This window comes from Cebidichthys violaceus, unplaced genomic scaffold (assembly GCF_023349555.1).
Source record: "Cebidichthys violaceus isolate CVI_PGR_0920_01 unplaced genomic scaffold, fCebVio1.0.p SCAF_8, whole genome shotgun sequence".
Classification (NCBI taxonomy): domain Eukaryota; kingdom Metazoa; phylum Chordata; class Actinopteri; order Perciformes; family Stichaeidae; genus Cebidichthys; species Cebidichthys violaceus.
The window spans coordinates 2,184,293-2,208,880 of NW_027176964.1; the positions used below are offsets into that span (position 1 = coordinate 2,184,293).

The 24,588-nt window shown below is 41.9% G+C and overlaps 1 protein-coding gene across 4 annotated transcripts; it reads right to left on the reverse strand.

Moving 5' to 3' along the window:
• Window positions 1-1,796: 1,796 nt before the first annotated feature.
• Window positions 1,797-24,588, reverse strand: LOC137865965 (pinin-like). Of its 4 annotated transcripts, none has more exons than XM_068701574.1 (7): window positions 24,517-24,588; window positions 14,070-15,167; window positions 12,066-12,280; window positions 10,742-10,951; window positions 9,493-10,055; window positions 8,948-9,039; window positions 1,797-7,351 (listed from the first exon to the last, which is right to left on the reverse strand). In XM_068701574.1, the coding sequence occupies exons 2-7, from the start codon at window positions 15,036-15,038 to the stop codon at window positions 7,259-7,261; spliced, it is 2,142 nt and encodes a 713-aa protein (XP_068557675.1). In that variant the 5' UTR covers window positions 15,039-15,167; window positions 24,517-24,588; the 3' UTR covers window positions 1,797-7,258. The 4 variants fall into 4 exon arrangements, with proteins under 4 accessions (XP_068557675.1, XP_068557672.1, XP_068557674.1 ...); XM_068701571.1 differs by lacking the exon at window positions 24,517-24,588 and adding an exon at window positions 18,620-18,954; XM_068701573.1 differs by lacking the exon at window positions 24,517-24,588 and adding an exon at window positions 18,616-18,703.

Genomic DNA, 24,588 nt, shown 5'->3' on the forward strand with positions numbered 1-24,588 from the left:
GTGTGTGTGTGTGTGTGTGTGTGTGTGTGTGTGTGAACAGGACAGCATCAGGTCTGATGACTGATGACAGTACGTGTATCATTGGCACTGACAGACAGACAACATTCATTTGTCATTGCATACAATGGTACCAGTGTCTCTGCAGGACACAAGCAGTCCACATGTTGTCTTAACACCTCCAGACCTCAACAGAAAAACACTATCTTTGTGTGGCTGATGAAGCAATCTCAACTCATTTTACACTTACTTGTTTCAGAGCTTTTAAAAGCTGAACAAACGTCTGCTGATGAAAGCTCCAGAAGGGAAACTAACGCTGATGAAAGAAGAGCTGATCTGAATCCTTTTATCCGTATTATTTCATATCTTAAGTGCTGAATACGTTATTCTGTTCAGATAAGCAAATATATTTGTGCATCAGGTAGGACCAGGTTTCTTCCCAGATGAAAATCAGAAGGCATTGTTATGTTTCATTCTGATAAATATGAATGCCTTTTCATTTTTGTAGGCTTCTTCACTCTGAGTATGAATGTTTTGTAGCTCTTTATCAGAAACTGTTATTCCCAAGCAAGTTTCCACATACAAGGATTTCTTATGGTGTTTAATGCACAACAATAATTACAGTGGAAAGGTCAAGAGACATAAATTATATGAAATAGAAACATTTACAATAGAAAATATACAAACAAATATATCAGGAATATGTAAAAAAATTATCTGTGTGGGAATGTGCAAAATTCAGACAGAAGAAGTATTAAGAATATGTGCAAGTTGGAAGATAGTAGAGATGCGTTAATGAAATGCACAACGTCAGGTTCAAAGTGGAGCTGCACTGGTGATGGTGTGTGTGTGTGTGTGTGTGTGTGTGTGTGTGTGTGTGTGTGTGTTGTGTGTGTTGTGTAGGTACAGAGGAGTGAAGGTCCGTCCCTCTGACATGCTGCAGAGCTCTCAGCTGTTTCGTAGGTGTTCGGTCATCACCAGCCTGCCGATCATCCTCCAATGCTCCCGCTTCATCCACTGTCGACGATGAGCGTGTTGCATCTTCCTCTACTTCTAATGTTGATGCTGTGTTCTGTTCAACCTTCATCTCATACTCTTTTAGCAGTTTAGCCGTGTGGGAATGTCTTAAGACTACAGACTTAGCTGTGGAGATGTTCTTATTTAGGAGTTGTGATCTAAGCAAACTGAACCGACTCTCTGAGTCTAATCACCATTAACACACAGAACCATCACTGAGAAGGTGATCAGCTCACAGGCCTCTTCACTGCATGTGATGTGATGTTAAGTGAAATCTGATGGATTCACTTGCAGCAGTGAGTTCTCTTCTCCTTGTTTGTTATGGTGTGCGTTCATTAATCTGACAATAAAGACTTCCTGTGTCAGAGTATCTTTTTTTTTTTCAGGAAACCCAAGGGAGTAATTTCTAGTGAGGAAAGTGTTTGTGCATTTACATTTACAGTTTCAGTTTGATCGTTTCATTTCAAGCACGTATTTTTTATCTCAGGATTTGATCATATATGCCACCATAAGCTATTGCTCATACCTGTATCTGTATTTAAATTATTTGCCATATTTACAGAGATGCTGGAGAGTGATCCTATTTAGTCAATATTATTTATATATAATAATGATATTTATATGGTGACTTGTGTAAAACCTATTCCATTCAGGAAGTTATCTCTGCAAACTGGAGTCAGGATTACTTACTTTCTGTAAAATATATTTAAAAAAATAAAAAACGTGTTTGTGTCTGACCATCAACATGGTTGCTGAAAGATAAAGAGACGGTGACCACACAGCAGGTTTCAGGAGTCACACGCTTTATTGAAGATGTCATCACCTGACCTTCCATTTGGCAATAATAAATGACTGAAGCTCAAGGCAAATAAACTAATAAATAAACAGAACCAGAATAAGTGATGCTAGGCTAGTGAGGAAAAGCAGTGATAGTCTGGACATCTGTTTGTATGAGCCGTACAGAATATTCTGTCACACAGTGTCAGCTCACTGCCTGTTCATTAAGAGGTGCCATGACCACACTACCATTCAGAAATGTAACTTCATGACTAAGAGCACGTCCTTTGTAAACACTATAAGCAGTGTTGTGGAGTAATAAAGTATCTTAGATAGTTAAGGTGATGCAACTAAAACAGGGTGCAGACCAGGCATGGATGTGGATTCACAGGGTGTGTATTATGTGCGTTCATACAGTGCATCTAACACAGTACCGCCATGACATGCTCAACCTCTAATCTGCCCGGCTTTGGACATAGCAGTTCTTATTATTATGCATTCAATTCATCTCAGAATCCCATATGACATCACAGCGCCTAGATTTTTATTCTTAAAGGATATGTTCCGATTTTTTCAAGTCTACCTTAAAATAACAGTCCCATGCTAAAGGTACATTGAAACAGTTCTTGGTCCTCTCCACGCTGGCCCTGACAGGATCTCTTCCTACATTGAGGAAGACAAGCCAGTCGCCAGAAACAATGTTGGCATTGTACGTTTCTGATGCAAAAATGCTTTTCAGAAATATGTTTCATATCAGCCTCAAATAACAAGATCATGGTTTGTGTTAAAATAATAGCGTAACAATGTAACAAAGTAACAACGTAACAAAGTAAGAACACAACAATGTAACAACCATATCCGACGTAACTAGACAAAATAAATAACATTCTCCCTCAGCCGGCCTTTTAATGTAACATTTGGTTAGAAGTGTAACAACGGTATGATGCAATCATAAACTCAACGTTTACTTTTAGTTTCACACCTGGGTGAAAGTCCTGTGTTTGTGTGATAACCCCTCCTGCCCTCCTTAGAGAACATTCTTTCTTATACCTGTTATTGTACCACGTAACAGTCAGTAACGCTATTATACCACGGTCACTCCATATACTACGTCATCTTCTCCGCTTGTTATACTACGCCACTGCAAAAATGTCCGTATTCAACGCATCCACGGTTTTGCAGAAACATACAAATTGCCAACATGTTTTCATGCCGACTGTGCTGCAATAGAAGAGATGGGCAACAAGACACAATACAATATAAAGCTAATATGAGGACACTGCAATTACAGTAAGTCAAATCAAGTGTATATCTTCCAAAGGTACAGTCCATCAAACTGGTTTTGTTTCATAGGATAAATCACTAGATAAGATGTGGACCAGGTAGGTTGAGAGAAACAATGGCAAAGTCATGCTATTTCCTCGCTGTCAATCTCATATTCATGAAGAAACACAACGGTTGGTTTTTCCTTTGGTTAAAACTACCTGCTTGTATATCTCACATGTACATTGAGACTAGCATAGTAAGATGGGGAAGAGAAATCAAAGGGACTAACGCACCCCGTCACAGACGAAGATAGCATCTTGACCGCTGAAGCCTCATTAACTTCAGCTGAACTTTCACTGAGTGAGGACTATTTTGTGCCTCGTCTCTTACATCGTCAGTCTGTTGTACTGTTACAGCCAGTATGAAGAGGGAAATTGTAACCAACATCTCTTTCACATTAAATACAGTTTTGTACTAAGATAGATTTGAAGAAATTCAAACCTGGCCTCTCCAAATTGATTGCAGAAAATAAAGATACAAGCCTCATCATATGTTTAGAGGCAGCTTCAGGTTCAGATCAGTTGTACTGTATTCTATACTGTAACACAGTTGTGACATCACACCAATGCTCATAGCACACTCAAAACATAGTCACGATAATGTGACTAACATCCCACTCGCCTGGTATTATTTCAACCCTGTCACTATCTAATTTCTGAGTTGATTTGAATGCACCTTTGCTAGACAGCCGAGTGGAGTTGAGTTTATCAGGGAACCCAGTGAGTGAGCTTGTTCTGCAGCTATAGAAGCCAAACTAAAGTAAGCTCTGACTAGCTGAAACATGGAGGATGGATTTCTATGTATGGAGGATGGATTTCTATTATAATGGATTACACATGCACACCCAGAAAAGAGTCATCTGCCTAAAAACATTGCAGACTTCCAATTCACTCTGACACAATATATTAGAAACCTTTTACAAATAAAAGCTTTAGGGATTTATAAGCATTGCTCAATTCATAAATATATGCAGCAAAAATACAATACAAGAAATCTCTTTTTAGGAATCAGGACAGGACATAAAAATATGTAAAACTCTTCACTAGACTAGATTAGAATATCTGATTATTTTAGAAGTGCACAAGTTATTTTGCTTGAACAGCAGAGTTTGGACAGTTCGTAGCAATAAAAACAAACAAAAGAAACCTGCTCACACTGCCACACATAATACAAATGTGGTAATGACAGCTCATTTTCAAGGCATGTTCAGACTGGATGGGAATATTTGAGTTAATCGTATAATTTTGACATACACTGATTATTTATTTGCCCTAAACAGCTAATGTAAAAACTATACAGACATTAGCTGTAAGCTAGCTAGCAATGAACGCACCGCCCATGTCCCTGTGGCGATATCATTTTTCCTAGGATGGCGCAATCTCACTGCTAATGCCTCAGCCGAACCAACCACCCACCCAACCAAGGCAACGATGACCAGCCAATCAGAGGCAAAGTAGGGCGGGTCATAACTCCGCCATCCTAGGAAACATAAATTGGGGTCCCTGTGGGAGTCAGGTGTCAGCCATCCATATTGGATGTTTAAAAAAAAGAAAAAAGCTTTGTTTAATATTTTGTGCCCATTTAGAAGTGTGGCATTAGAAAAGCTGTATGGAAGCATATTTCGATAAAAAAAAGTTTTACCCTTGTTTGAGGAGGTTTTTGCCTTTGTCCAAAAAGAGTTGATGTGCTGAATGAATTAAGAAAGCATTAACAGAGTAAATTCTGACTGAGTGAACATTTAACTCGCATGACTGGTCATCTATTTCTGCTTTGGATCCTCCTCTTCTTCCTTTTTTTTCACCCAGTTAAAGGGTTTTTGTCCCGGGACAAAGGAATGTCGTATGTGTACAGATTGTAAAGATTAAAAAAAAAAAAATTGATTTTGGGCTACACAAAATAAATTGAATTGTCTTTGTTTCCAAACTGCATAAAACATGATCAATAGTAGTTGACATGAAAGAACAATACAAAGTTGGCAAACAGAGACCTCTCTCCATTTTCCTATCGAGGCCAAGCCGACTTGTTTTGTTTTCGGTTCACAACCTCCACTTCTTCTACTCTGTTCATTCGCTCCGAGCCAGTTAATGGAAACCCACCTAATTCCGCAATTCTTTTTTTGCGACGTTTCAAAAGTTTGCTTAAAATTCGCTGGACAATAGAATGGAAACCCGGCTACTTTAGCCTTCCTGTCACCAGTTGACTTGTGATGTTTCTGCTGCAACATCAGAACCTGTATTCATATGGTTCTTCAAAAGCCAATGGGCAAACAGAGCTCACCAAAACTAATATTACAATAGGTAGCTATCTAATAAAAGGTTTCATTATTTAAAAAATGAGTCTATTTTTAGGCTACTATTGAACATCAACATGTCCATGTCATGTTCCAGGCCATGCTGACGTAGGAGTAAAGAAAACTAGCATGGCTTGCAACTTTGAAGGTACAATATCCTGAAAAAATCCTGTATGCGCCTCGTTCTGGGTAACAACCAACCTCTTCCAAAGAAGAGGCAGAAGCTACAGTCTGTGCGACAGTGACCAAAATGCTATTCCGTTAGCAGCTAGCACTGTTTAGCCAAAATGGCTGACACGGAAACCTGGAACATCCAAACTCTTTTGATCGATGGCTCTTTATATAACGTTTCACTGACGCCGGGGCCACACTCCCTTGCTTTTTATTTGGGCGCCCGTATCGACAGGTCAGAGCAGACACACTGTCTGTGTGAGCGGCGCAGCTCTAATAGAGATTCAAGGACTCGCCTCATTTTTCTGCCTGTTACGCAGTTCACAGCAAAGGGAGGCTGTAAAAATGATCTTTTCATACCAGCAACAGTTTCAATGTCGTTATCATTAGAACATGTTGCAGACAGAAAACGTATATATATAAATATATATATATACATAAATATTTATTATAAACCCAGGACACGTCCTGTTTACGTTTCAAAATAAAAGTCCTCAGGGATCTTTCTGGAACAGCATCCCTTCACTTTGTTAACAGAAGGCTTTTATTCTTAAATATTTGCAGGGCAGTGTTAAAATGCAGTGACTTGCATGGCTCCATAAATAAATAGAGTGCCGGCTCTTAATTATGGATTGTTATTATTATTGAAAATGAGCACACGCTTCTTAACTTCTTAAACAAATATAAATTAAATTATAATGAAACGAAATGAAACATTCTGGCCATTATGAATGGCAAACTTGTTGTAGAAAGACGGGCTGGCAGCAGCAGCAGCATTAACGCTGTCTGTGTGGACACCAAGCGCGTGACACACACAGCGGGTCTGCGCTGCACAGTGTGGCCCCGGCTTAATGCAGAGATTTTTAAAGTCTGGGTTGGCACCTTTATAATACTATGAATTTGAAAAAGATCACGACATGCTAAATCATTTTTGCATGTAACTTCTCAAGTCTCTGCATAACTACAATATCTTAAAATAAACGCTCTATGCTGTTAGTCACATGGAAATATAGAGACTAAATGAATATCTAAAATTAAAATGCGACTGCCCAGAAAAAGTTTGAAAATCACTGCATTACAGTCAGTCATAGTCATAAAAATCAAAACGTATCTACAGTTGTACTAGTACCATAATTCATAAACATCTAGAAATCAAAGTGCTGTTTATATCAAATATTAACAGGACCGCAGATTTTGACATATCTGCAGTTCACATAAAGTCTGTGTCACATGTCAAAAACAGTGGCGTTATTATGATTGCACTTTTATACTCGGTTATTATTGTGATACGCCTCCGGGGAATGAGCCTAAGAAGTCCACACAAGTTATCATATGAGAAAAAATGTCTAAACTGTGGCTGCAGGCCCATTGTGTCACAATGTTTCACAGATCATGCAAAAGACCAGTTTGACTTCAAAAACAGGACTTCTGGACTTTTTCAGACATTAAAGCATTATGGAAACCCAAACCTTAATCTTTGAAACCAGGCTTACAGACAGAAACAGTCCTCTTCTCACAGGGCATCCCACAGGCAACACATTTGTGACCCATTGGTTCAAACCCAAAGTTTTGACAAACATTGCAGTACACTGTGTGACTTTTTCTGGACAGAAGTAGGAAGTAACAGAGTAAGATGTCATTTTGGCTTTTAAATGGCTGACAGCTGAGCGTTGTTGTTGGTCACTCCTTCTTCTGATTGGCTAATAGGGAGGCCTCCCATCGCTGCGCCATGGCGTTCTGTCGTCTTGGCATCGAAGAGAGGGATGAGGGGAACTGGAGGGAGGGGGACATTCAGCTGAACCACTGGAGCCAAGATGGGTGGATGGATGGAAATAGTTGGATGGATTATGGGATGGATGGATGGATGGGGCAATAGAAAAATAAACAAAGGACGGGATGGTTGGAGGAATTATTAGACGCATGAATGCAAGAGTGATGACGAATAATGAATATATTTGCTAAATTGTGAACTAATAGATTTAATAATTAATCAGTCCAACTGATTGAATAAATCAGAAAGTTCACAATTAATAAATGAATGAACGAGTAAAGGAAGAAATCAATTACCCAAAATAGAAATTGCAAAAGAACAAATTTGAAAAATTAAAATGTGATTTTCATGCCATGTACTGATACATGAAGCAATCCAACACAGTGAACTACAAGCAGCTGCTGTGTGAGAGTAAACATTACAAACAGTGCATCAGGGAGGACATGACATGTCTGAGTAAATATTACTGTCATGGAATAAAATCTTACGTTAAGTTAAATGTTTGCTCATTGGTGAGTTGTATATGTCCTATAAAGTACTGTGTATGTACTGTGTACTGTACAAGTCATTTCCATCACCAATACTTCTATCAATAGATCAATACTGAGTTCTAGCAGCTAAAGAACCAGATGCTTTTTCAGGAGGAGAGAGAGCAGAAACACAACTCCAAATGAATGATATTGTGTCTCTGCTTCTACTGGATCTGTAACTAGCCAACTGCTTCAGATTTAAAGTTGTCGTCAACACGTCAGTGTTGTGTTGTCAATTTATTGCGCTGCCCCCACGTGGACACAAGATGTCATTTCATGCAACTTTCAGGATGTACAACAGACTCGTTAGTGGGTTTGGGGGCAGTTTCTATTTCTTTACACCTTTCTGACATTTTACCGGCTTCTACGGTTCTATAAAATGTAAAAGCTGAGCGGCAGGTGATAGAAGTCATTGTAGCATTTGACACGATGAGCCCAGTGTATGATTGATCCAGCTCAATGTCCTCCTGATGTGCACTTTTGCGGACTATGATTTGAAATCTATTTGTGATAAATCAAGAACAAATTACGTTTACCTTGAAACCTAATTGACAACGCAGTTTTGTTGCATGGGAACATATTTTTAAGAGACCGGGCTGGCTAGCCTAGAATGCTGTGTGTCTAATATGTATTAGCCTACTTAGAAAAGCCGAGCTGGGTTTAAATAGGAAATCTACAAAACCAGCCTGAAAGTGAGGAAAATCTGAAACCAATGCATGAGAGTGTTGGGAGCAGAGCTGTACAGTTGTCGGACCCTGGTCGGAGCTAGCCGATGTTACGCTATGATTGGCCAGTCTGTATTCTTGGGGCGGGACCTAACTATGGGTCAATTGACTGATGAATTCAATCACAGTAAGGACAATTTTGGCTGCTCCTCACCTCTTCGAAGGCCTGTTTGAGGTTTAAGGCATTTAGTTGTGATGGTTACAGTTAGGGTAAGGGGCTGGGGAATGTATTATGTCAATGAGGGCCCACACAAAGATCGTACAGGGGTGTGTGTGTGTGTGTGTGTGTGTGTGTGTGTGTGTGTGTGTGTGTGTGTGTGTGTGTGTGTGTATGTAAGCAAACCTTGTGGTCACAAGACATGCTGGATCGTTCCATTTTGCGGGTCCTGGAGGGGGACGAAGGAGAGGACACACATCTGTCTAGAACCTCTGGCACTGGAATGAAAACAAAGGAAACAAAAAGACAATTCAATCTCACCGGAAAAAAATAATTATCTTATTATATTATTATTACATAACATTATCATTGTAGGCTGAAAGCAGTTTTTTAAAATGTATTTTTCATCCTATACATTCAGTACAGAGTATTAACTAGTGTTCTGTTCAGCAATGGACTAAGAACGGTGAAAACACACTGTTGTCTGCAAACAATCCTGACACTATTTTCAACTAAATCCCCCCAATGTTTTTCAATTAAGGCAATCATCAAATGTTGTGCAGGAGAGCAGCGGTTCAGTTGGTTCGGTTTGATTGGTGCCCAGTCGAACTGTTTGACCTCTCTGCACCACAACTAAACATTACAGTCAAACGTTTCTGGGATGTTCTGGTGTTCATGTCCCCATAAATGTTCCTGATACTTGGATAAGTGGCCATGATTCGTATACGTACCGTTGAAACTGATGTTATCGCTCAGGCCCGGAGACACCAGCACAGTGTCGTACCTCTCTCTCCCTCTCCTCCACTCCTCCTCCCTCCCCCGCCTCCACATCTCCTCCCGCTGCCTCCTCCACTCCTCCTCCCTCTGCCTCACCATGCGGATTTCTTGCTCCACCAGCGATTGGCTGCTGAGGGAGCGTAGCTTAAAGAACGGATTGGACGAGAAGGTGCTCTCCTGCGTTTCCGTGGACACGGGGCCGGAGCTTAGACAGAATTCGGAAGCGCTGCGAATGATGAGGTTGGAGGTTTCCACAACGATGACGTTGCCGGAAGGCACAGCGTCCTGGCTAATCGGCCAATCGGAGAGGCCCCCGATTGCGGTAGATAGTAAGCGGTTCCTGGAGGCGGAGCTGGAGCAGTCGGGTTCCAAGATAATGACATTATTGGCCGTCATTTCATGGTAGACAGAACGGGGAAGGGAAGAGGAGCAAGAAGGGGATGGAGAGATGGACAAGGTGGGGGTGCGGCAGGCTGGAGGTCTGGGTGGAGATCGTCCCGTCTGAGAGGTGGAGGGTCTGCACACAGAACAATAGAAAAAGAACAATCAGTCTGAAACAAGTTCATTTAGGATATTTTGGCTTGGAATACAGGTGATTCTGCACAAACATTTGGTTGGACTTTTAATGCAATATTGCATCTCCATATTTCTTAAATCTTTTTACGTTAACGTGATAAATGACGATTAGGTTTGGCCCAAAGTGCCATAACAGAGAATTATCATCAACTCAGCAGTTCTCCTCAGCTCTGCGGGGCAGTGAAGCCTTTCTTCGCTCATTGTTCTGGTTTTCCTGCCTACACACACACTCTCAAACTGGTTTCAACAGTCAGCTCTAATGAACCCTCAGTAAATAACTTTCCCAGCAGCACACAGACAGACAGACAAAGTTGATGACAAGCTGGTGAACAAATGCCACGTTTCCACTGCTCGGTACAGCTCGACTAGTGAACGGTACCTGGTTCTTTCCAAACGAGCTGAGCTGGTAGAAGGTGGAGTTAAAACAAAGCAACAGTGACAGAAAGCTCGTCCTCTGTTCGGTTACTGATGAAGGGATCCAGCAAGAGAACACACTGCGTGCCCCCCCTTCTCCCTGATACTAACCCAATCTACAATACTCTGAAATGGCACATTATTGAAGTGTAGCAAAAGAAAAACAGCACTTTATTTTCCCTGTTAATAATAATAATGATAATGTTCTGTTACCTGGGTATAGTGAGGCCCTGTGTAATCACCCCCCTCTCTCTGCGGTGCCGCTCCTCCCTCTCCAGAGTCAGTCGGATCTCTCTCTCCACTGCACTCTCCGGCTCCTCCAGCGGGCTGCGGTAGGACAAGTCATCCAGGCCTGAGTCCTCTGAACTGGGGGACAGGGTGGAGGACAGGGTGGGTTCCCTGGGCACAGGTGGATGGATCTCCCTTTGAGGGGACAGGAGGAAATCCAGCTTAAGTTAAGATGAACTAAAGCTAAAGAGTTGTGTTTCCATTGAAGATTCTAAATTCCCCTGTAAACACAGCCATTCAAGTTGTTGTTGACTTTGAAGTTTTCTCCACTCCGCCTGACAGCATCTCATTTATATTGTGTATCAGATCAGATATGTGACTGTCCGCCAAAATGAAACCGACATGATGCTTGACTTTTGCAGACAAGAGAGCTATTTTCTTGGGTTTTTTTCTCAAGATGTAGAGGAAAACATCTTTAGTATCATTTAATTAAATTTAATTGAATTTATAGTTTTTGTCTGTATTTATTTGTATTTGTCTTTGGTCTTTGTTTTGTCTTTTTTATATAGTTTGTTTACTTTATACTGTATTAACGGGGTAACATGTATGTTTGTATATTCTAGTAACAAAATGTAGCATTGTTCCATTCACATAACACAAAAAATAGTGGGCTAGTTATCAAGGCAGCTGAATATACATGAAGGACACACTTTCACATCTCTACCTCTGTTCAAGCTGATTTTAAGACTCGTGAATCTCAATAAAGTGCACAATGAACAAAAGTTCTATTTACAACCACGAAATGCAATCAGACTGAGAAACCGCATCTCTCTATCATTCCCCACTCCGTTTCAGTACTCTGGACAGAGGAGCACCCACACTCACACACACACACACACACACACACACACACACACACACACACACACACACACACACTCACACACACACACACACACACACACACACACACACACACACACACACACTCACACTCACACACACACTTCTTTTTCTTTTGGCCAATAAAATCTCTGACAACAGTGAACAATGCGCATCATAATTTCCTAAAGCCCAATCAGACATCCTCAAATGTTGTTGTTTTTTCTGAGCAATAGTCGACAACTTTACTATAGAAAAAGTGATTAGTCTCAATTAAAATATATACAATATAACAATTTGTATTATATACTAAGCTGTTTTTTTTTTTTATAAATTACATTTTTCAACTAGTGTCAGAAGGACAAATAGTGTCTGATAAAGTTCCATCCAAATAGGACAAGTGAACTGTTATAACTCCCAGGTTTACCTGTGTTTGAGTCGGGGGCTGCGAGTGGGGGGGTACAGTGAAGTGTGGGTGCCCTGGAAGCTCCCCTGAGCTCTGAGCCCTGGTTTGGGGATTGGCTGACCTTTGACCTCCTCCTCCATCTTCCTCCACTGCTGGCGAGCCAACAGGAAGTCCACATGCTCAGTGGAGACATTTTCACTGTGGGTCTCTTCTCGGACACAGAAATCTACGGGAGCCTGAGAGAAAAGAGCACAATCACACACAATCAAACTAATAAACACGTGGAGGTGATTGGTGATTGTTTTCAGTCTCAGAACAGACATAAGATGGGACCCACCACAGAAGCATTTTAATATTCATACAGTATTACTAATAAACAGAGACTGAACAATTTAACAGATGTGCTACAATATAAAGACCTTCAGAGGAAAAGGGAGAATATGAAAATATAACTCAAGTATTGGAGGATTCACATATTCTGATGTCTGTATAGTAACATCATGTGGTCCATTATCCAAATTTTGCCATGAATTACCTGCAGTGGCCCACAGGGGACAGCAACTCTCAACACAAGTCAAACACAAGTCATTCGATTTCATCAGGATTTTGTATTGGCAGTGAGTGGCATTGCTGTCTCCATAGGGGATGGATTACATGCTGTTTAAAAAAAATATTTAATCCTCCCATCTCCAGCTATGACACAGGTTGGTGTCGCTGCATCCAGCTGTTGTTTGATAACCACCAAAGCCACAAATTGTCATCTTTTTAATTTACCTCTATATCTACGGATGAAGCAGACACCACATGTTAATAAGGGAGCTTTACTTAACTTTCAACTGAGCCAGACTAGCTGTTTCCCCTGCTGCAGGTCTTGGTGCTAAGCTAAATTCCTCAAGCCTCTTGTTGTATACTCCTGTGTGACTTAAATACTTGTAATATACTCACACACGTATTTTCTAATTTAATTAAGAACTTAAGTGCAAAATTAACAGTTTTAGAGCTAAATTATAGAAAGAGAAAAGTGAATATTTCCAGCTATACACTGATTGTAAAATTGTAAAACTGACTGATACATTTTCATATCCACTTATCGCCCAGCCCAACATACAGGTCACACTGCTATACTTTTTCTTTACTGGACTTGCGATGAACATAGTAGACACTTTGCTAAGCCCCGCCCCCTGCTGCTCCTCTGTCACGTTGTCGGAGCTACCTCAAGTAATATACTCACATTTTGACTGCTCCTGTATAACCAGGTCAGTCTTTATTCATTGTTACAATCATTAAAAAGCTAAAGCAGCATGTGTAAACATTCCTTCAGTAGCTAGCGTAGCATAGAAGTGCTAACGCTAGTTCTAACGTACTCTGCTAATGTAAGTTTTTACGTAGAAATGCAATGTTTTAGTAGCGTATATCTCCTTCATATATAGAGTGAGTATCATTATTAAATGTGCCCCAGACACAACGTTTAAAGGTGCATAATACCAGATTGAGAGCATATTGATTGCCGCTCAGTGGCTCTGATCATGGGAGCGCATTAGCCGGCGACTACGGCAAACATGCTGACCGAGCTAACAGTGTAGGGTGCTAGAATTCTGCAAGGACACTACTGGTCGGGTAAGCGTTGTTAGCTGTAACTGCCATATGACAACAGTGCAGAGCGGCGGCCATATAGACATTACTCCCCAATATCACAGTAAATATTTGTTTGCTAATCATATAATGTGAACATAATGCATAGGGCTACTGGGCATAAAAGATAGGATAGTCTTCTGTCTGCACTTGTAAAGCGCTTTTCTAGTCTCTCGGCCAATCACAGCATTTTTAACTCTACATGTCCTGATTCACCCATTCACACCCATTCATGCTCTGATGACAGGGGCTACCATGCAAGGTGCATGGACTGGCGAGCCGGAGATCGAACTGACGATCATCTGATGGAAGGACGACCCTGCTCTACCACTGAGCCAAGATGAACAGGAAATTAACTTTTTGGGCTCAAAGTTACATAAAAAGAAGTCCTACCTTTCTGTCAGGGTCTGTGGAGCTGGCTGTGGAGCTGACAGAAGGTGAGCGCAGGAATAGATCTCTCCTCGACATCATCTGCTCTTCATCATCACCATCCCTGCCTCCCCTCCTCTCCTCCTCCTCTCTTTGCTCAACTTTTTTACTCTCTACTTCTGCCTCACCCTCTTCTTCACTCTCTACTTCTGCCTCACCCTCTTCTTCCCCTCTCTCCGTATTGCGTCCTCCTCTCTCCTCTTCCTTGCTCTCTCCATCGCAGACACTATCGTGAATTCCCCCTCCTGCTTCTTCGTGGTTGGTGACATCACAGCGCGCGAAGCTAGCCCATTGGTCGTCACCTGCGTCGCTGTCGGAGTACACGATAGCCAGCTCAGCTTGGAGGCAGTCGCTGAGGTGACTGTCACCGAGGTCATCTCTGTTGCCACGGTCGTGACCCCAGGCCTCATGCAACATGGCGTCTATAGACGGTTCTGAAGGACCTGACGTGACAATCAGAGGCTCAGATGAAGGACACACCGGGCTGCAGGAGATGAAGAAGAGCTCTGACAGAGCACCATCTCTCATCTCTCCCACTGTCTCTCCTCTGCATTCCTCCTCTTCTTTTTGGTCTCCTCTTCCTCCTTCTCCTCTTTCTGTATCTCCACTCCCTTCCTCCTTTCTTTCCGTTTCCCCGCTTCCTCCATCTTCTACCTCCTCTCCTCCTCTCTCTATGTCTTGTCCTCCTTCACTTTCACCTCCTTCATCATCTCCCTTTTGCTCTCCTATTGCAAAAACAAGATAGTCGCACTCATCTGCATCTCTTATTACATTTTCTTTTTCTGCAGCTTCTTCTTCCTCCTTCTCGTCCCCGATTGGCTGCTTCAGCCCATGGACCTCTGGGTAATGGAGCTCCTCTACTTCCTGGCTGTCCCAGATAACCAAGTTTTCACTCTCCGTGTTTGTTAGCGGTGGCGATGAGCTGATCTCCATGGTAACTGGATCCGTTGGCCGTACAGGACTGGGAGAGTCGTCGACAGGGTTATTGTTGCCGGAGCTACCGTTGTCGGGGTTACCATCCGTTAGCTCAGCTGTTGTCCTCCTTAGCCCAGCTGTCGCTCTCTGTGGACACAAATATTATAACGAGGTAACTTCATTGTAGCCTGAATACTAATACATTCTTAACGTGTTATGGTTATTCATACAATATTTGTATGGAAGTCCATTCCCGCCAGAAATTGTAAATCTTAAGACGCTAGTTTTAGTATAAGTATTTGTTTTATAACAAAATAATTCAATTGTGACATTTTAAATATTATTAAGGCTGGGCGGTATGCCCTAACATTTATATCACGGTAAGATTTTGAGGCACTGGTACATCAACTGCATGGCATAATTTCAACCGACCAAAAGTCAATGTGAAACAACATTATCTTTTTATTTTGTTAGTGTCACCTATAGTGGTTATTCACTGAAAACAATTCAAATAAATTGATCAAATTTAAATACTAATGATCAAAAGTACTAAAGGCATTAGTAGCTTTAATAATGTATTATACTGTACACTCCCTATACCTTTTATACCTTCCACCCCTACTTATTATTACTAGTAGTATTACTATCTCATAATTGTGACTTTAATAATCAGAGTTTCCACTTTGTATCACAGAATTTTGACTTGTTACCTTGCAATTTGTCTGGATCCGAATATTCAAATATTTTACATATTCGCTATTCAGTTTTCAACTTTGGGCTTTGGATGTTCTTTTTTTGTTTTTTGCAAAAAAATGTAAAAGATGTCACAAGCTGTAATTATGTAACAAAAAGAGGACCTTGTTCTAGTAAACTCCTCAGAATACAAACATGCATAAAACACTCCAAGCCAGGATTTCCAGAGAGAGAGAGAGAGAGAGAGACATAGAGAAAGAGAGAGAGAGAGAGAGAGAGAGAGAGAGAGAGAGAGAGAGAGAGAGAGAGACACAGAGAGAGAGAGAGAGAGAGAGAGACAGAGTGAGAGAGACAGAGTGAGAGAAATACAGTGAGTATGAACTCCGGTAACTTTGTTTTGCTCAGCTCTTTTCCTGGTAGAAAAGGGATCCCATGAATCATTACTAGTGATTCAACCGTAAACAAAAATGCTATATTGCTTTATGTAAGTGAAAAATGTGGTTTGTTTGGAATATACAAAAAAGTAAAAGGAAATAGCGAAGACAGTTATATAAACATATAGAGCAAGTCACATATAACAAACACACGGTGGAATAGATTGCAGCAGTGCATAGGCCCTGTTAATGTTTGAAACTCAAGCCTTCTTATTGTTACCATGGTGGCAATGCGTTGGCTGTGAGTGGGCTAGCAGATTATTATGGTCTGTCGTTCCAGGCATGTGCTGGTGACAGGCGAGAGGTGCTGCTATGGTAACACTAAGTATAGCTGCAGAGGCAGGCAAGCTGCTAAAGTCAGTTCTCTTTCACTTCACACATGTCGCAAAATCTTCTCTCAAGATAAATGTCATTTCATATCTCGATAACAATATATCACAACACAGCACGTTTTCTGCTAGGTCAATAAATAAAGGATCTATAAATAATCACACGGTAATGCCTCTGTTTGTATACTCCTGTGTGATTAAATACTTATATTATATTATATTTTTACTAATTATTTTTGAATTTTCTGCAAAATGAACGCAACAGTTTCAAGTAAAAATCATAGAGAGAAAAAATAAAAAAAACATTTCCAGCTATTCACCGACTATGTTTACATCCGTCCACACAAAAACATAGTAATCACATAGAGGAAATAGTTGTATTAATATAACAGTTTGATCAGACTTTCTGACAAATGTGTGCTGTGCTTGTTATCATCCATTTAGATGAAATAATTGTATGACAATATGTTGATGTATGATCACGATACGATTCCATTACTCGTACTCAGTCATCTGAATGTCTTACATGGCCTACTTGAGCTGCATATCGTGACATAGAGGTGATGAGATAGTAGATGTACAGAAGTTCAACAAATAAAATAGGATAATTCCAATATCGCTATCCATGCTTGCTAACCTAAAAATATGAACAAACACTAGACTTGAAATAACTGCAGGATGCAGCCCAGCCTCAGGAACATAATGTAATGCCTCTGCATCAGTGACGCTAGTGAGCACTGAGACTCCAGCCCTGAATTAAGCTCAATAGGCATTTCCTTCATGTTACGTTCACCCTACAGCCAATGACTTCTTCAACTGATTGCTGATAAGCATGCATTTTGAATCTGAGAAAAAAAAAGACATCAGAGAGCAGAATCATGATCTGCAAATGGCAGAAACAGTCATGGTTTCTGCCATCGTCAGACAATTTGTTGTGGCTTGGAAAAGATTAAGGTCGGGATTAAAAAGAAACCACAACAGCATTCCACAAACTGAGAATGATGCCCATTTATTGAACACTTCTGTTGCATCCTAAATCACTGGCTTTTCCATAAATACTGTCAAAGACACTCAATATTTCTCCCTCTCATATATCCGCCATCTGCCCCTGAAATTGGTTGTGATTATCATTCTCATTGATAACAACATGCACCGCTGTTCTGTTGACAATAATAATGCAATCTGCATTTTCAGGCACCACCACAGTTTAATGTTACAACCAGATTTTGAGTGTTATTTATTTTACCTCAAAAAAAGTCAAAAGAAAGTCAAATATACTGCTGGTGAGCAGACATTGAGAGGATTTATAGGATATTTAATAGATAGATGATTCTGTCTTCATTCAATCAATCTATTCTAAATCACAACAAATGGGGACGGATTGGAGCGTTATTAGTTGTGCAGCAGCTCTCAGCTCTAATCCAAGCTTCCCATCACTTCACCTTGGACCTATGGCCTCTGTCCCCGAGCACAACTTTTCAACTCCAGATATTAAATATGAAAGCCGTTCATACACTGAATTACATTGCCTGTAAAGTGAATCAACTTCCAGCCTCAAACCTCTTGTTTGCCCCTCCATCAACAGCTGGAGACGGCCTCATCAGCACCGTTTAATCAGACACCTCTTCGTTTGTATGTGTGGGTGTGTGTGCGTGTGCGTGTGCGTGTGTGATGGGAGGATTACAGAACAGCTTTACACATCATGTGTCGAAGATGAGGCATAATTAAAGGTATGTTGCCTCATCAGGAAGCATTCAACATTTCACGAATCTTCTACTGGTGTACTCACATGTTTCATTTTGCTCTGTGTGGTTACATTCTCACCATACTATTCTGTTCTTCTACAATATTCTAGTCTGTCAGAGGAGCGCTGAGCCAAGTGTGTTATATAAGGCAGCATCCAAAAACCGGGCAAAGCACCAAAATCGTGACAGATAAGCGCACGCAGACGCCAAGAAAATTGGGATTTGATCGTAGCTCGAGCTAAGCCAAAGCCTTGTGCACACACCTCTGCTACGTGGTGCCAAAATCCTGCCTGAATCTGCACCGCGCGACGAGAAGAACACACACCCCGGGACGAGTGTTGCTGTTGGTTTTAAAAAGATGTTGTTGACGCGTGTCGCTGATTCGGTCATTTACCTACCAACAGCTTCCAGCACAGCAGCCAAAACGAGATCATCTCCAGGCGGCCGCGGCGCGCGCATTCCTCTCCACCTCTCCCCAACGGCAGCGCGAGCAGCCAGGCGGCCACCCGGCGGGGCGAGGAGGGACGCATACAACAAGCGGCTGCCGCGCGCGTGTATGTGTGTGTGTGTGTGTGTGTGTGTGTGTGTGTGTGTGTGTGTGTGTGTGTGTGTGTGTGTGTGTTGGAGAGAGGTAGAGGAGAGTGAAGAGAGAGGAGCAGAGGGAGAGAGGAAGGATGTATCGACCTGGGCCGGTGAATTAGAGCAGAAGAGATAAATCAGTATTGGCATACTATTGTTCATCTCTCTCTCTCTCTCTCTCTCTCTCTCTCTCTCTCTCTCTCTCTCTCTCTCCTGTATTCCTCTCTCTACATATGTATCAACCCTCTACCGCCTGCTGCATCCGGCTGCCCCCCCAGGCTCCAACACTGTAAAAGATAGCCATCTTATCAAGTAGGCCTATCGGGATGTAATGTTCACTAAATTCACGAGTATTGCAGGAATAGAGAGGCGAAGTAGCGTCAGCAAAAGACACCACTTTAACCACTTTCGGATTTGTGTAGTCTTTCTAATTACAAATAGTCATATTGTCTGATACAACACTTTTACAAAATTATGCAACTTTCTTGATTTGCAAAATTGTATCATAGTTTCTGAAAAAAGGTCACGTGGTGGCCAATCAGAAGGGGCAGCAGTTCGCCTCTCTATTAGTCCTAAAACACGAAGATAAGTACGCATTTTCTTTACTTCCGGTTCCCTCGTCTTAAAGTCAATGGTTGGATGTCTAAAATAAGGTCTGTAGCACAAGCTTAGACTTTAACGTTTTATTTCACAACATAGAATACATCAATGGAGATCCTTGTTGTGGTGGACACAAAAGTTCTCAGGATCAAAAGAAATACGTTTTAATCAAAGTCCAGGTCAAACAAAAACAAGACTCACCCAGGAGAAGTCAAATAAGAAAAGGGCTTTTTAAGTCATTTAACATAACTAAGGTGCTGATCTTAACTCAAACTATGATCTTTTCTTTCCAAAGTAGTTTTGTTGCCGAAACCAACATTTTCTCTGTGTATGGTGGCACATAGTTTAAACACATATTCCTGTGAGATCACGTTGAACTGCTTTACTAATCCCAAGAAAGTAGAGACCTGAGGAAAGAAGGAGTAGCTATGCCAGAGCCTCTAAACATAACTATAGAATACCATCCAATTTTCAAAGAATGAGGCGAGCATCCCCATGGTACGAAGGGGGAGACATGAGACAAAGATCAAAGATGCTAGGTGAGGTGAAAGGGACAGGTGCATGCTGGGGTTCTAAAGATTACAGGAAGTTGGTTATTGTTATCCACAAATCGCCACCTTAACGTGGTAGAGTTTGAGTGATCCTGGGAGCTATGTTGTCTGGGGCAGTAGTGCCTAGGGTCTCCCAAGGCAAACAGGTCTCAGGGGAGAGCCCATACTAAGAGCGGTTCAAAATAACCCAGATGAAACGCAGCCCACAGTCTTCAGCCACCTCGCCCGGACCAGGGAAACCGGGGCACCCAGACCCAGGAGGGGAACTCGAGCGTCTGGTGGCCGGGCTTCGCCCATGGGGACGGTCGGGCTCAGCCCGAAGAAACAACATGGAGCAGCTACCCTGTGGACTCACCACCCGCAGGGACAAGCATCGGGGTTGGGTGCAATGCAGACCGGGCAGCGGGCCGGGCCGGGGGTCTAGGTGAGCCGATCGCCGGCTGCATAGACTAGCTCTAGAGATGTGGAATGTCACCTCGCTAGCTGGTGCAGGAGGTAGAGCGATACCGGGAGGTCTTTAACTCCCACCTCCGGAAGAGCTTCTCACACATCCCGAGGGAGGTTGGGGACATCCGAGTGGACCATGTTCAAAACCTCTATTGTGGACGCAGCCGCTAGGAGTTGTGGTCGGAAGGTCATCGGTACCTGTTGTGGCGGCAACCCAAGAACCCGGTGGTGGACACCGGAGGTGAGGGAAGGCGTCAAGCTGAAGAAGGAGGCCATTCGGGCCTGGTTGGCTTAGGGGTCTCCTGAAGCTGCTGAGAGGTACTGGCAGGCCAGAAGGGCTGCAGCTGCGGTGGTCGCGGATGCTAAAACTCGGGCATGGGAGGAGTTCGTGGAGGCCATGGACGAGGACTTTCGGTTGACCTCAAGGAGGTTCTGGCAAGCCAGCTGACCCGGGTGGGGGACATCGGCGGGTGGTGGAAAGAGCACTTTGAGGAACTCCTAAACCCGATCAACATGTCCTCTGGAGAGGAGGCAGCACCTGAAAACTTGGGAGGGGGCGCACCCATATCCCTGGCGGAGGCTGCTACGGTAGTCAAAAAGTTCCTTGGTTGCTTTGTGGACATGGAGAAGGCTTTCAACCAGGTCCCTCAGGGTTTCTTGTGGGGGGTGCTGCGGGAGTATGGGGTGCCGGACCCGTTACAACGGGCCATCCGGTCTCTGTACGACTGCAGTAGGAACTGTGTCCGTATTCTCAGCAATAAGTCAGACACGTTCCTCGGTGGGTGTTGGCCTCCGCCAGAGCTGCCCTTTGTCACCGGTCCTGTTCATGACTTTCATGGACAAGGTATCAACACATCTCCCAGCTAGCCTGGGAATGCCTCTGGATCCCCAGGAATGAGCTAGAAAATGTTGTGGGGGAGAGGGAGGTCTGGGTCAGCCTGCTTGGCCTGCGGCCACCGCAAATCCGACCCCGGATAAGCAAAGGAAAATGGATGGATGGATGGATGGTTATTGTAGTTTCAACAGACCAGCTCATAGAGGTACTTTAAAACTCGTAGCTCCTGATTGCCACAACTTGCGTCTGAATTTCTGCTCCATCTCAGAGTCATAACGCAGACATTATACTTCGCCTTAGTCATTCGTTCCATCAGTAACACCTGTCCCACCACTGCTGATTACACAAATATATCATGACATTCTCACCATTGTTGCATTAAAAAGAAAAGTGACGGATGAAATGAAATGAGCCCTTTGGAGTTTGATTCATGACCTTTAACATCGACTGATTGTTATGTCATCTGTGTGTGTGTGTGTGTGTGTGTGTGTGTGTGTGTGTGTGTGTGTGTGTGTGTGTGTGTGTGTGTGTGTGTGAGAGAGAGAGAGAGAGAGAGAGTTTGTGAGCTCTGTGACCTGAGGTAAGGTTCCAGTGACTGTACACCAGATCACATCTGGCACCACACGCACACACACAAACACACTGAGTGCCAGCCACCCTGGATAAGGACTACAGATTAGAGAGAGGGATACAGACAGACAGACAGATAAATGAACGGGAAGAGAGGGAGACATCACTCGGGGAAGCAAACCAGATTTGACCTTCAGATAGGAAATCATCATTGAGCTGCTACCAAACCAGACTGTTGATTTAATGACTTGGGCTTTAATCTGGTGACAATCTGCTCTTAACCCTTTATGGTAAATAATAGACGTGTAGTGTATGGGGCAGCTATAGATTACAAATGATTCGATTTTATACAGACAGTAATGCTACAGATTATAGTGCATGGTGTCTTTATGTGGGGGAGTTCTTACAGATGTCCCTGAGGTACGTTGTAAAAACAAGTCTGAAAGACAAAGCTGTGCCAGGATCACTACCTAGTGTATCCTTCACCGGCTCAATGTTTCACTGAATTCTTTTGATTTATTCTGTGAGACGATGCATATGGAAACAGGTGACACAAGGCACAATAAATGTATTGTTGATAGGTGCTATATAACCGTATATTCTACTGAAAGACAGAAAAGAAAATAGTTAAAGTAAGAATAGATTGACCACTGTTGTTTGAAAAGGGAGGAAGAAGAGACGAAAATATATAGATACATAAAGCTTTAACAAAATTAATTGAAATTAAAATAATAATTTAAAAAGAATGTAGGCCTATACTATTGCTATCACCATCACTGCCAACACCCCAAAAATAAACAAGAATTAAAAAAAAATCATCAACAAAACAACAATAAAAAGTTAAAGAAAAAGAATACATGGAGGCCTATTTGCTGAATTTGTTGGAGTGTGGTGTGTGTTACCTTACACTGAATCAGCTGGAATTTGGGTTTATTTGTCATGAGAATCTGCAGATTTTGGTCCAGGAGTCATTATCTAGTGATATGGATACATATTTCTTCCATTAGGTAATAGGATGAAATATTGTCAGATAAATATTGATAATCTTCCTCGATGGAACCTCAGTGGAAAATGTCATGAGGTCAATAAATAAATAAGTGGAGAAACATAATGCTGTGAATCCTATGCTATGACCCATCCCAACACCAATGGGAACCGATTGGAGCGTCCCTTCATCACCATCATCAAAACAGGGAATGTCCTTTAGAAGAACGTTGTTCATTTCTCCCATAGAGTTATACACTCCATGGTTTTTACTTTAATTTGTCACGCATCATGTCATATCAGAGGTCACTGAAGGGATGGGATTCCCTTTTTAATCAAGCATATGTGATTGTAATCCTACTTTTATGTAATGTATCAAAATGGCTCTATTGGATTTTTCCTACAGTGTAAATCATTACACGCTTTTCTCTTGACTAGTAGATGAAATACAAGGTCACGGGTAGCTGACACTGTGCTGCCAGCTCTATCCCAAACACACACACACACACACACACACACACACACACACACACACACACACATACACGCTTTTTAACTCTGCAGGAACATCAACAGTGTTTCCTGTATTCCACACCCACAGATCAATCCACACACGGGGCAACATAATACATGCGTTCACCCCTCGGGCTGAGAGATAACAGACATCCAGCTTTGTTTCACACGTTGTCATGCTATCATAATGACACATGGATCAAGTTTCAGTTGTTTCTCCAAGGCTTCTGGAGATTTCCTTGTGAAAATTGGAGTTGCACATAATATTAGGATGGCATGCATAAATAAATATGAGAGTAGTCAATTAACTTGACAAATATTATTAATCAATTTGTAATCCAACATATCGAGGATTGCTAAACCCATCAACATAATCTCCCCTCTCTGATCTTAAATCCCTCAGTGCATTCTAGAAAATATTTCATGATTAATCGCACATTTAAGCACACATTTTTCTCCACGCCTACATTTCCCAGAATGCCTTTTGGCAACCACTAGAGACTGAACAGTGATACCTTTGATCAAATTTTGGGTTACAAATATATATGTATGATGATGATGCAGTTTAGTTGTATGGGAACATCATTTTGTAGATCTTTGATGAGGATTGTTGAACACCAGTGCAATAAGGAATCTAGAGAGAAGCTTGTTCTTGATTTGGATGGACTGACAGTCAAACTTGACTTTTACCACTGCTGGTAAATGAGGTCATTTCATAGGTGGGGTCAAAAGTTTGAGAAAGGAATGTGCTTGATTTGTTAGATTCAAAATGGATTTGTTAGATGGATAATGTAAAGACAAAACAGTGCCATGTGTTGTGTTGACTATGAGTCAAAGACAAACTCAAGCAGTATGTCAGTAGTTTTGTCATTGATTTGGCTTGGACTTAGGTTAGGAAAATAGTCATTAAGTTCAGTCTGTATTTTAATTCAAATGAAAATACAGACTGAACAGATCACACATCTTCATCATTTTCTTCAAATACACACCAGACTGTGTTTTTGTTTACCCTACAGGTTGCATCTATTCAGGTATCATAACTCTAACGCTGCACAACAGAACACCTATTCTCAAATGTATGAAGCACACAGAAGACACAACAATCTTGTGGATCACTGATTCATTCACGTTCTTGTCAATGTGTTCCAGAGGCCTCAGAAGAACTTTCAAGCCGAGCGAAAGCACTGAAAACATAAGGAGGGTTGTTGTGTCTTACCTGCTGTTCCAGCGGTTGAAGTGGTGCGATGTCAACTGGTAACACTGGGCTCTGTTTCTATTCCTATTTCCC

What these genes read in the sequence shown, in the direction of transcription:
- LOC137865965 (XM_068701571.1), bottom strand. Translation starts at nt 18,751, where the DNA reads ATGCGTCCCTCCTCGCCCCGCCGGGTGGCCGCCTGGCTGCTCGCGCTG. An exon ending in AGCCCCCGACTCAAACACAG is followed by an intron (nt 10,952 to 12,065) that starts GTAAACCTGGGA and finishes GTCCCCTCAAAG; the next exon opens with GGAGATCCATCCACCTGTGC. An exon ending in CAGGGCCTCACTATACCCAG is followed by an intron (nt 10,056 to 10,741) that starts GTAACAGAACAT and finishes TTCTGTGTGCAG; the next exon opens with ACCCTCCACCTCTCAGACGG.